This window comes from Gossypium raimondii, chromosome 9 (assembly GCF_025698545.1).
Source record: "Gossypium raimondii isolate GPD5lz chromosome 9, ASM2569854v1, whole genome shotgun sequence".
Lineage (NCBI taxonomy): Eukaryota > Viridiplantae > Streptophyta > Magnoliopsida > Malvales > Malvaceae > Gossypium > Gossypium raimondii.
The window spans coordinates 7542531-7555193 of record NC_068573.1 but is presented as its reverse complement, the minus strand read 5'-3'; the positions used below and the strand labels follow the sequence as shown (position 1 = coordinate 7555193).

Here is a 12663-nt window from a genome sequence, read left to right as displayed (position 1 = left end):
TAAACTTACTAATAATTTAGTGAATTTAGTCTTTGTGATATTTTTTCCTTATGAAAATTTTGATGACCAGAAAACAGAAGGAATTACAATTTTCTGAGTCACATTATTTGATGGTCCCAACTTTTTAGAGAGTAATTAAACAGTTTCATCAACTCTTTCAGGAAAACAATTAAAGAAAAAAAAAGAGATATTAATGTGAGTGGTCAAAGTTAGGTTTCATAGAAAAAGAGAAAAAAAAAATTAAATTCAATTTTCAGTTAGTGCATTCCCAGTTTACAAATTGGTCCTTCAATTTCCCACTCAAAACAAAAACAAACTTACTTTTCTTTTCTTCCTAAAAAACCCCAACAAAATGGAGAGCCAAAAGAAAAACCCAAGTTTTTAATCTTCAAAATATCTCCATTTGCTTTCCTCTCTAGCCATCTTGTCTTTGTTTTCTCACTTCAAAACTAAACATTCCCCATAATATTCTTTGATTCTTGTATCACTGAAAACCATTCTCTCTAAAAAGATTATTCACCTGTTAGGTGTTTGATGTTTTGTCTACATTGCCTAGTTCTTTGTATTTGGTTTTTCACTTGCTGAAAGAATGGATTTTGAGTGGTCCAATTGACAGTTTTTAGGATGGATTTTGGACCGAACAAGGTAAGACATGTGGCACACTGGGTATTCATTAGGATGAAACCTTCAAAAAGAAAAAATCATTTTAAGCTGTTTTTGTTTTGTGTTTGCAGAGGGAATCATGGAAGAATGTATTAACATTGGCTTATCAAAGTTTAGGTGTTGTTTATGGAGATTTAAGTACTTCCCCTTTATATGTATACAAAAGTGCATTTGCTGAAGATATTCATCACTCTGAGACAAATGAGGAGATTTATGGGGTTTTATCATTTGTGTTTTGGACATTAACATTGATGCCATTGTTGAAATATGTGTTCATTGTGCTCAAAGCTGATGATAATGGTGAAGGTGGCACTTTTGCTTTGTATTCATTGCTTTGTAGACATGCAAGGCTTTGTTCATTGCCTAATTGTCAGCTTGCAGATGAAGAACTATCGGAGTACCAAAAAGATGGGATTTCATCAATTAGTAAGAGCTTTTTAGGGTCTAGTTTGAAATCAACTTTAGAGAAACACAAACTTTTGCAAAGGCTTTTGCTTGTTTTGGCTTTGATTGGGACTTGCATGGTCATTGGAGATGGTGTCCTCACACCTGCAATTTCTGGTACAACTTTCAATTTTGGGTTTTTTTTTTTTTAAAACTCGGATTCATTAGTGACCTGAGATTTCTTGGTTTGTGCAGTTTTTTCAGCAGTGTCAGGATTGGAGCTTTCAATGTCCAAAGAACAACATCGTTGTAAGTTCCTAATTTAGAAGCCATATTTTGTATTTCTCATTGCAATTTGCAGATCATTAGTTTTAGTGAACTGATAATTAAGAAAACACATACATAGCAGCGTATCAAATATATATATATATATATATACGGTTAATTTCATCAGATATCCTCAAACTATGAATGAGAGTATAACTTGGTCCTTGAACTTCAAAATTCTATCCATCAAGTTCTTCCATTAGCTTCGGTGTTAAATGTTAGCTTAAATTTGAGCTGAAGCATATTTAAAATATGTGATCAAATTGTGAATACATCTGTGTTTTACTATATTAACAGCTTGGATATGACATATTAAAAAAAAATAACCTTCTCACTTTTATTGACAATTTTTTCAAAAAAATATGGTAGATCCATGTTATCCATGCAGTAAGCACACATGTACATACAATTTGACCCATGTATCTTAAATACACTCTACGCTAGATTTTATTACCAATTTAACGCCTAAATTGATGAGTAGGCTGAAAGAATAACCTACTTATATTTTGGGAACTCAGGTAAACTGTTTTTGAAGTTTAGGACTAATATAAAATTTAGGAAATAGTTCAAGGACGTTTAATGAAATTAACCCAAATATATAATGTGAATTATTTAGTCTAAGGACAAAGTAGGGGTTGTCAAAATGGTGATAAGCTTCTGCATTAGAGTGGGGCCTCCACAAAATGTAATTAAGGGCTTAAGGCAGATTCCTTGTTTTAATAAAACTCAAATCACTATCAATCTAATTAATTATGATTAGGTAGATGATGGTGTGGAGGATCAAGTTGATAGCTTTTTATATATAAAATGAAAACAAAAGGTTAAATGAGGAACATGTGGCTAAGAAAAGAAGTTTGATTTCATAAATCAGAAGAAGATTATAGAAAGTGTCAAATTTCATGTGTTAAGCTGTCGTTGTAATGCAAGAAAAAGTTAACTTTGTTTTAAGGATAAGAATCATAACCAGAGAAATACATTAAAAAAATCTTTTGGTATTTTAAATTTTGCAAATTTGGTTTTTTTGTTGCGAAAAATGCATTTAATTAAGTTTTTAACCAATGTTTTCATCTTTTGACTGTTATATCACTAATGTGATTATTGACTGTAAATATCAATTGTCACGTCAGTAAATAAAAGATTATTTAAAATTTAAATTTAGAATGAATCTGAATAAATAGTTGTCTAATTTCATATTGAACCTGGATAACTATTTATCCAAAATTCATTCAAAATGATTTTTAAAAATTATGTGAAGTGTAAAAATATTAAAAAAGATTTCTTTAAAAATATGAGATTTGAATCAATACTTTAATTCTGCCTGTACCGTTTAGGCTATAGAAATAAATATATAATTTTTTAAAATTTCATCACTTAAACTTGTAAAGGTTTTTTTATGCTTAAATCTATATTTCGAATTTAATATTTTTATTCAAGCCTGGACAAACTTCATACTTGAGTGAATAATCTGACCATTGAACACGTTAGTAAAAACTCAAGCTAAAAAGAAATGGTTCGGGACTGTTAGGATATCAACTCGAGAGCTCTAATACTATCTTAAATTAGGTGATTAAAAAAAGAGAAGCCTACTTAATTTATGTGCATTGATTGTGCAGATGTAGAAGTTCCAGCAGCTTGTGCCATATTGGTATTCTTGTTTGCACTCCAACATTATGGGACCAACCGGGTGGGGTTCTTGTTTGCACCCGTTGTAATAACATGGCTATTGTGCATCAGTGCAATTGGGATTTACAACATTTGTGAATGGAACCCCCATGTCTACCAAGCACTCTCTCCATATTACATGTACAAGTTCTTGAAGAAGACCCAAAAGAAAGGTTGGATGTCACTTGGTGGGATCTTGCTTTGTATTACAGGTACAAACTCAACTCTACTTATATTATCCTCACTTTTTTTAGAACCGGATCGATAGTCAAATTAATCAATCTAACAATTTTTAATTTGATTCGATCATCTGATTTAAAACAAATAAATTATTGAACATTCAAAATTAGTTTAAAAATTATAAAGTAATTGTTTCAATTGCGACTTTTAGCCCGATTCAACTAGTTCGTATCAGTTTATGGGTCAAATGATTTTGTCACTCTCCAAACCGGTACAGTAGCTAGTTCCCGACCTAATTGGTCTACTTCGATTTTTAAAATGTTGAACCGAATATATATATATAAACCAAATCCATCTAACCAAGTTTCACTATATCGGATAAGTTTGGTTCATCAATTTCTAAAGTTTTTTACACATAATTTTTTATATAGTGTTTTAAGTTATTTTCACTCATTTGCATATAAAATATTTATTTTTATATTATAAAAAATTTAAAAATTAAATAAAAACAATTTTTTTAGCTTGCGAATCAAAAATTCAATTGAATAGAATATATTTAAAAAATAAACGAAATTGAAGTGGAACCAAATACTACAATTGGAACCGTTTTCAATTTTCTCCATTTTTCTGTTTAGCCTTGCGACTAAGAATGGCAATGGGATAGCCATATTCTTTTTGGTGAATTACTCAAAAATGCTGAATTTTAATAAAAAAAACTATTGGATCAGATCGTTTTTTAAATTTTATCGAGTTAGACTGATTTTGTGAAAACGAGTTTAGTTAGACATGTTTTCTTGCTGAGTTAGTAAGGCACGTCCAGTTGGACGCATTTCCCGCTACCCCTGACGGTTGAATTCCAATGACTCCCTCCCCCTAACTTTAATTTTTTTTCCTATTTAAACCCCAAATTTTTCACTTTTTCAATTCACTCTCAACTCTCTCTCAATTTATTCTCAATGCTCTCTTAATTCTCACTCAATTCTCTTAGTTCACTCTCATGTTTTGTTCGAGCTTCAATTTCAAATCGAGTTAAATTTTACAATCCAAATAATTCAAATAAAAAATTAGTGTAAATTCCCTTTTGGTACCTCGCAGTTTTGAAAATTACCAAATTGGTCTCACAATAATGACAAAAGATTCAGAATAATTTCAAAATTTTAAAAATAATGTTATTTATAAAACTCAAAATTTTTATAACAACTCTAAAATTTATACTTTTCACCAACTATAAATATTATAAAAAAATCTTAAAGAATATATAAAAATGTTAAAAAATAAAAAATTCCCTAAAATAATAACTTGAAGACCTAAAACAAAAACCCTAAACCTTAAACTTCAAAAACTCTTACAAAACCTAAACAAAAACCCTTAAAAGAATCCTAAACCTAAGCTTTAAAAAACCCTAAAGTCTCTAAATGAAAACGGTGGAGAGAGAAAAAAAACACGTCCAGCTGAACGCGCTTTGTTGACTGAACAAAAAAACGCGTCCAGTTGTAAGTTTTTTTCTACTAAATCTGTTGAAAACTCATCCAGTCTTCTCTCTCCAAAATCGACTTAATCCAATAAATTTCGAAAAAATCTAAACCCAGACTAGAATTTGTCATGCAACCCACCCACCAATATTTAATACTTTATCATTCAACTTCGACCCCGACCCTAGAACGATTCTTGAATCCTTCCCCAACCTATTCCAAAATTTTACAAAACTAAACTGAATATATATATATATATATATATCTTATAAACATAAGAAATTACAAATAAAATATATGAATATATATTATAGAGAATAGGAAAATATTTTATAAAATTTTCACACATCCTACCATAATCTAATTATAGATAATAGGAAAATATAAATATATTATTGAGTAAAAATATTTATGTAACAATATATAAAAAAATCTATATAAAAAGCAAACATGACTTTAATTGAAATGGTAAATTAAATTAGTGAAGAGTATAATGTATTGGGTCAAATCCTTTATTGTCATATTATATATATATATATATATATATATATATAGATTTATTAAAATATAAAAATATTTTTGGTTTAAAAGAGCTAATATATATTGAGGTATCTACATAAAATTTTCTTTTATACCTAAATAGTACCTAAACTTAAAAATTGGAAGTCAACTTGATACTTTCTTTAGGTAACTAACTAAAACTAGTAACACATGCTTATATGGCACTGACAATCAATAATATGACGGCATAGGGCAGCCTCACATTACGGCACGTGACAAAAAATTAAGGTTTTAATTTTTCTTTTCTTTCAAAAGGTTTCAATCTTTCATACGTTTGTTTACTGAGAAGTTTTTCTACTGAGTTAATTTTTTTAGACAATTACGTTTATTTTCTTTAAATTAAGAGTTATTTTTTAAATTTAACGTATTATTTATTTTATTATTTTTCACATGTAATTATCTTATTGAGTTATCTAAATAATAAATTATATCTCATTAAAAATATTCCACATATGAAATTCCACATTATCCCCGTTAACTTTTTTAACGGTACTTTCATCAAATCTGTTAAAAAAAGCAATTTGAAAAAAAAGAACAAAGGTTGATGGCATAAAAAAGCTCAAAAATACAATTAGGACCATTTTGACAAAATGAGTAAATGTTAGTGGCCAAATTTGTCATTAAGTAAAAAAACACTAAATTAACTTAGGGTTTTCAAGTTTAGGTATGAATTAGGTCCAAAAAAAATTTTAAGTACTAAATAGGTAAAAATTGTCAAGTTCAATTACTTTGTATATATTAACTTCATAAAATAAATGTACTTTTGATAATTTTCTAGTTGAGTTAAGACTTGATTGAGGTGATACCAACTCAACCAATCATTTCATATATATTGATATATAATTTAGGCACCTTAGTTTTAAATCCAATTCTTAAAAAAAAATCCTATAATGGTGGGATGGATTTTAACATGATAACCAAGTTTTGATTTGTCATTATTAATACGACACATATTTGAATATGAATATGAAGATATGATACTTTAATATTATGTTCTAAATATTATAAAAATATATATATTTGGAATAACTTTTTAACATTTGTATTAGTGTCAAGTTAAACCCAAATATCGGTATCACAGAACTTTACCATATCTTTTGACATTGACTTGATTGCCATTTTCCTGTGCTAATGTTCATCTTCTCATTGTTTCAGGCTCAGAAGCTATGTTTGCTGATCTTGGACATTTTTCACAGTTGTCTATCAAGGTATTTTAGTTGTTTTCAGGCTCATAAGTTTTTTTTTTTTTCGAATTCAAACCTATTGAATACCGCTTCTTAAAAATCATTTTATGAATCAACTTAGCTAAAACTCGAGTTGGATACATAACTTAGTTGCATGCATGAATGCATTGTTGATCAACAACTGATAGGTAGAGGGTGAAGAATACCATCTACTTCCTCTGTATTCAAGTTATTTCCCAATGCCTACGTAATATTTGATGCAGTGACTTAACAAGGATCCAAATTATTGTCCTGCAGGTTGCTTTCACCTTTGTGGTTTACCCCTCTTTAATTCTTGCATACATGGGCCAAGCTGCTTATCTTTCTAAGCACCATATCAATGAAACCGACTACAGGATCGGATTCTACGTGTCTGTACCAGGTACGTGTTCGACGAAACCGATGTTCTTCGATCTTCAAAGTTGTTATTTGCTAAGCTTAGGCACCATTGGTGATGTTTTTCAGAGAAAATAAGATGGCCAGTTCTGGTTATAGCCATACTTGCAGCAGTTGTAGGAAGTCAATCCATCATAACTGGAACATTTTCTATTATCAAACAATGTTCTGCTTTGGGTTGTTTCCCTAAGATCAAAATCATCCACACTTCATCCAAAATTCATGGCCAGATTTACATCCCACAGATCAACTGGACTTTGATGCTCTTATGCTTGGCTGTAACCATCGGTTTCCGAGACACCAAACGCATGGGGAATGCCTCTGGTACATATTGTCGGTTTTATTAAATTCGGTTCAATTTCGATTCGATTATTCCAATTATCTGACACCATCATCTTCTTTTATATGACAGGTTTGGCAGTTATTACAGTTATGTTGGTTACAACATGCTTAATGTCTCTGGTTATTGTGTTATGCTGGCATAAAAGTGTCTTGTTAGCTGTTTTCTTTCTATTCTTCTTTGGTTCCATTGAAGCACTGTATTTCTCAGCATCTCTCATGAAGTTCCTTGAAGGGGCTTGGGTTCCCATAGCCCTTGCTTTAATCTTTTCAGTCATAATGTACGTTTGGCACTATGGAACACTAAAGAAATACGAGTTTGATGTTCAGAATAAGGTCTCAATAAATTGGCTCCTTGCTCTCGGTCCTACTTTGGGTATCGTTCGGGTTCGAGGCATTGGGCTTATACATACCGAGCTAGTTTCCGGGATCCCGGCTATTTTTTCTCACTTTGTCACCAACCTTCTAGCTTTCCACCAAGTAGTAGTGTTTCTTTGCATCAAATCAGTTCCAGTGCCCCATGTTAGTCCCGGGGAACGGTTCCTAGTCGGAAGAGTTGGTCCGAAAGGGTATAGGCTTTATCGGTGTATTGCACGGTATGGATATCGAGATATTCACAAAGATGATATTGAATTCGAGAAAGATCTCACTTGCAGCATTGCAGAATTCATCCGGTCAGAACGGCCCGAACATATTACGAGAATGGAAAGCGATGAGAAAATGACAGTTATTGGGACATCATCATCGAATTCACAAGGTGTGTCAATTTGTGCAGATGGTGGTGATGATCATGAAGATTCATCTGAAATAGTAAGCGCAAAGTCCCCCGAGAAGCCAAGGAAAAGGGTGAGGTTTGTGGTCCCGGAAAGTCCCCAGATTGACAGTGAGGCGAGAGAGGAATTGCGGGAACTAATGGAAGCTAGGGAATCAGGCATGGCATTCATATTGGGGCATTCATATGTAAGAGCAAAGAAAGGATCAAATTTGATGAAGAGAATAGTGATAAATTATGGATATGATTTCTTGAGAAGAAACTCTAGAGAGCCAACTTATGCTTTAAGCATTTCTCATGCATCTACATTAGAAGTTGGGATGGTATACTTGGTATAAATATTTCTATGTATTAACTTATTTTCTTCCTTTAAAGGTTTTTTTTCGAGGCTCTGGTTTGAAATAATGTTATTGTATGAAAACTAATGTATAAAAACTAATTTGCTTACTTTTTAGGTAAAAAAAGTAAAATGCAATCTGAGTTCTACTGTAAGAGTTTACATGATCCTTTTTATCTACTTGGATTCGAAGCGAATACCGATATTGACACTTGGATATTCATTTTCTAAACAAAGAAAGAAAGAAAAAAAGGGGGAGCTTTCATGGATCCCACCATCAATTGCCCACTTCCGAAGCCAAAGATCACTCTTTAGAAACAACAGATTGAGTGCACATTATCCTTAAAGTTATAGAATTTGATATTTAGTTTTCAAAAAGAAAAAGAAATGGGGACAAAGGGGAAAAAAACTGAAGCACCACATCAAAAGCCAAAGAAAAAAAGCAAAAGCACTACCATGATTTCTTTTTCTTTTTATAGGAGTGTTGAAATTGATTGCAAATAATCAATCCAACTATCAAATTGCCTGTCTTGCCATAAAAACAGTAAACATTGAATGAAAAGTTTGCACCTTGAAGTAGATTTATGATTCCTACAAGTTAGGGGACACCCACCATGCTTCAAACTTGAAACTAGTACTCTTCATTTTTTTCGAAATACCCGTGTCTTATTTATATTCGAACATGTGTGTAACGATATACCCGAATTCGAGTAACATAACATGGGACAGACAACCCAAGAGAAACAATGAAAAATGGCATGATCTAAAAGTGGTAAAATTAGAACCTTCTCACCCTTAATCATAACCTTTTACTAGAGCATAATATTACGAATCAATTTGCATTTTGCCTCAATTTAAAAAATTGACAAATTAAACCCTGTACATTAGATCAAAGAGTAAATTGATCATTCTATTAAAAATTTCATCCATTTCTACTGTTAAAAACTGGTCCTATACGTCAGCATGAGATACACATGGCATGCCTTGTGTAACTATCTGATTATTCCGTTAGTGACGCTAATTTTTAACAGTAGAAATGGATGAAATTTTTAACAGAAAGAACCGGTTTGCTCTTTATTCTAACGTATAACTAATTTGCCCATTTTTTGAATAAATGAGACAAAATGCAATCTAACTCCCAATACAGGGGCCTCTATGGTACATTTACCCAAAATTAACCTATGAAATAACCTACACAATTTGTCACACTACATAGACGGGAAGGATTCAAAATTGCAGTTGCACAAGTGTTTTTCAGTTGCGATTCATCGCAACGAATGTTGGCGGCGGACTGAGCTGAAGCTGCAAGAAAACGGCCGTAATGTCGGGCATATTTTCAGACATGATTATAGCGGTATGACCCTCAAAGACCCTCTAAATAATATGAGAAACAAGTTCGAGTAACATGGGATTACCTACATGAATTCTATCCCCTCATTCCATTCAAGTTACAATGAGCAAATCATCATTGTAAACTAATCATGATATTAGAATTAGCACATCAAAAAATTTCAGAGGAGCTAAGCAAAAGCACATATAACAAGCATGATCTAATTAAACAATGGCTAAAACCAGATACTATTAAGAGAAATTACATTCATTTTTCTTGTGTTTTCACCAACCATGGTGGTAGTTCTGTATTAAGAGAAGAAGGCATACCCATTTGTTCATCTGAAGAAGAAGTTGACAATTTTCCTTTCTTAGACCAAAGCCATATCTTAGAAACTGAAAAGCTCTCTCCTTTACTTGCACTGCTAATCTTTTTTCCTTCAACTGATGGCTTAACATCACATCCATGGCGTTTATCATAAGAGAGGGTGACCCTAAGATCTGAAGCACCAAGCACATACTGATATGAACCCATTGAAAAACACCTTCTTGCATCTAAATTGCTGCTACTTGTTTCACCTAATGATTCCCTTGGTTGACCATCTAGCCTCTTGAATTTGCCTAGTCTCACAGGCAACACCCCTTTGTCAACTACAATTTCTTCTATTTCCATTGTTTTTTGACCATGGAGTCCTTCATCTTCCCTTATCTCATCAAATTCAAACATTGGGTTCTCCATTGAAAACCCAGGAGTGAAAAGTGTGCCCCTACAGAGAGGGCATGTTGAGTTTGACAAAAGCCAAGTGTCAATACAATTGATATGGAAAGCATGGCTGCACATAGGAAGCAATCTAAGCTTATCTTTCTCTGAAAATTCACACAAACAAACAGCACAATCAAAAGGCTCTTTCAAACCAACAATTTCTTTGTAGTGGAAAACAGGTAAAGCATCAATGAAAGCTTGATCTAACCCAGAATCATGGAGGTGAAACAGTTGTTGAAGCTGTCTTTGGAGAGCATCAGAAGTGGAGATTTCAGGGTATCTATTAGATTGTGAAGATGTGGATGAAGGTGGATGTTTTGTAAGGAATCTAACAAGTAGATGTAAAAGACCAGAGATGAAAAACAAGACAGCCAAGATTACTATAATGAAAAGAAGTGCTGGACTGATTCTAGAACCAGATGATGATGATGGTGATGAAGGGCTTGAATCTTTATGAAAACCAGGAGGAGCATAAGGGGGTAGAAGAAGAGGAGATGGGTATTGAAAGTAGCCATCTTTTTGCTTGATTTGATGATAATGGTGAAACCAAGACATCTTCAAATGGTCATGTTCCAAAACCCAACTATTTTCTTTGCTTTCTAACATCCCACAGATCATATATCTGCACTCAAAGACCATAACTTCAAAACCCCAAACCCCCGAAATTTCAGCCTAACAAAAAAAGTTCAAAGCAAAACATTTCCTTTGCACTAACATAAAAAACATTACATTATCAATAAAGGGAAGAAATTTACCAAAGTTTGAGTGTTTGAAACTTACCAAAGGCTGTAGTTTTAGAAAGAAAAAAGCCTTACAATGGGAGAAAGGTATCTAATCTAAGTATTTATCAAAATAAACCAATGTCAAAAAACACTATTGGTATTTGGGTTTTCTTTTCCTTTTCTTCTAGCTTCTGGTGGGAACAATAAAAAAAGAACCATGAGAGTGGCAGAACATCAGCAATAGGTTCCAAAGTGCAAGGTTAAAGGATGCCAAAAAGAAAAGCTGGATTATTGGCCCTACTTCCCAATATGAGCGCGTGGGGTTCAAAGGGTCAACCATAAGCAGGCAGCTTGATGCTGTCCTTGTCTTGTTTAATATTTGGGTCTTCTCAGAGGTTGGGCTAACTTGCCTAAAAACTTTTAACTTTTATTAAAAAATCACCTAATAATGTAATTATTCTTAGGTTAAACTATTTATTTAGTCACTCGAGTTTATTAGCGTTTTTATTTTGGTTATTCAATTCAAAATTTTTTATTTTAATCATTCTACTATTAAATGCTTTGCCTTTGGTCACTAACAAAATGTTGATGTGATAATCTTTTTATCAAGATGATAACAAATTTATCCTTAACACTTTGTACATTTTATCAAATTAGTCCAAATTCTAAAATTCAAAAACATTATAATTTTAAAAACTTAGAAATGAGTTTAAGGTAATTGAAAGTTTTGGGTTTAAACAAAAGAAAGGATGTTTTATTTGTTATCTGAAAACATAAGAATTTTTTAAAAAAATCATTGTTATTCAATTAAATATACATTTCAAATTTTCAAGTTAAGAATTATATATATATATATATTATTTTATGTCTTTTATAATAAATAATATATCTTTTCAATTATTTATTTTGAATTTTTAGAATTTGGACTAAATTGAAAAAATGTGTGAATATTGAGAGTTAAATTTATTAATTTTTTAGAATTAAGACTATATTGACAGAATATTCAAAGTGTTAAGGGCTAAATTTATTATTATACCAGTTAAAATATTATCACATCAACATTCTATCTAGTGACTAAAGTCATTTAAAGGTAAAGTAACTAAAATTTACAACTTATTTAATAGAAGTGACTAAAATTGACAATTTATCTAACTGGAGTGACTAAAATAATCAAATATTTAAATGGGTGGCCAAAATCGAACACGGGTAAACTTAGATGACTAAATAGGTAGTTTGCCCTTATTTGTAAAGTGCATATCATTAAATTAATGCAATTACACTCAAATTTAATTATCATACTGCTTTCCAAATATACCAATATATTATTTAAGTTTAAAAAGTTTCTTTTATATAATAATGATATTTTAGTTTTAGAATATATATTTTAATTTTTAAGGAATAATTATATGTTGTTTTACTAATTTAATTTTTATTAAAAATAAATTTTCATGTATTTTGATCTTCAAAATAATTAAATAATATTTATTATAAATTAATTACACTAATTTTACTAAATTGCATAGTGTTTTTATT

The 12663-nt window shown here is 31.3% G+C and overlaps 2 protein-coding genes across 4 annotated transcripts; one reads left to right on the top strand and one right to left on the bottom strand.

Annotated features, from left to right (window-relative positions):
* The first annotated feature begins 282 nt into the window (after nucleotides 1–282).
* Nucleotides 283–8471, top strand: LOC105798304 (potassium transporter 8). The gene is made up of 8 exons (XM_012628328.2): nucleotides 283–645; nucleotides 735–1224; nucleotides 1303–1356; nucleotides 2988–3248; nucleotides 6405–6457; nucleotides 6731–6854; nucleotides 6938–7192; nucleotides 7281–8471. Exons 1-8 carry the CDS (start codon nucleotides 625–627, stop codon nucleotides 8315–8317), a joined length of 2295 nt encoding a protein of 764 aa, XP_012483782.1. The 5' UTR covers nucleotides 283–624; the 3' UTR covers nucleotides 8318–8471.
* Nucleotides 8472–8867: 396 nt separating this feature from the next.
* LOC105798305 (RING-H2 finger protein ATL46) lies at nucleotides 8868–11377 on the bottom strand. Of its 3 annotated transcripts, XM_012628330.2 has the most exons (3): nucleotides 11189–11377; nucleotides 9976–11030; nucleotides 8868–9618 (listed from the first exon to the last, which is right to left on the bottom strand). In XM_012628330.2, exons 2-3 carry the CDS (start codon nucleotides 11024–11026, stop codon nucleotides 9491–9493), a joined length of 1179 nt encoding a protein of 392 aa, XP_012483784.2. In that variant the 5' UTR covers nucleotides 11027–11030; nucleotides 11189–11377; the 3' UTR covers nucleotides 8868–9490. The 3 variants fall into 3 exon arrangements, with proteins under 3 accessions (XP_012483784.2, XP_052476782.1, XP_012483783.1); XM_052620822.1 differs by having other exon boundaries at nucleotides 9976–11377; XM_012628329.2 differs by lacking the exon at nucleotides 8868–9618 and having other exon boundaries at nucleotides 9782–11375.
* Between the last annotated feature and the right edge of the window lie 1286 nt (nucleotides 11378–12663).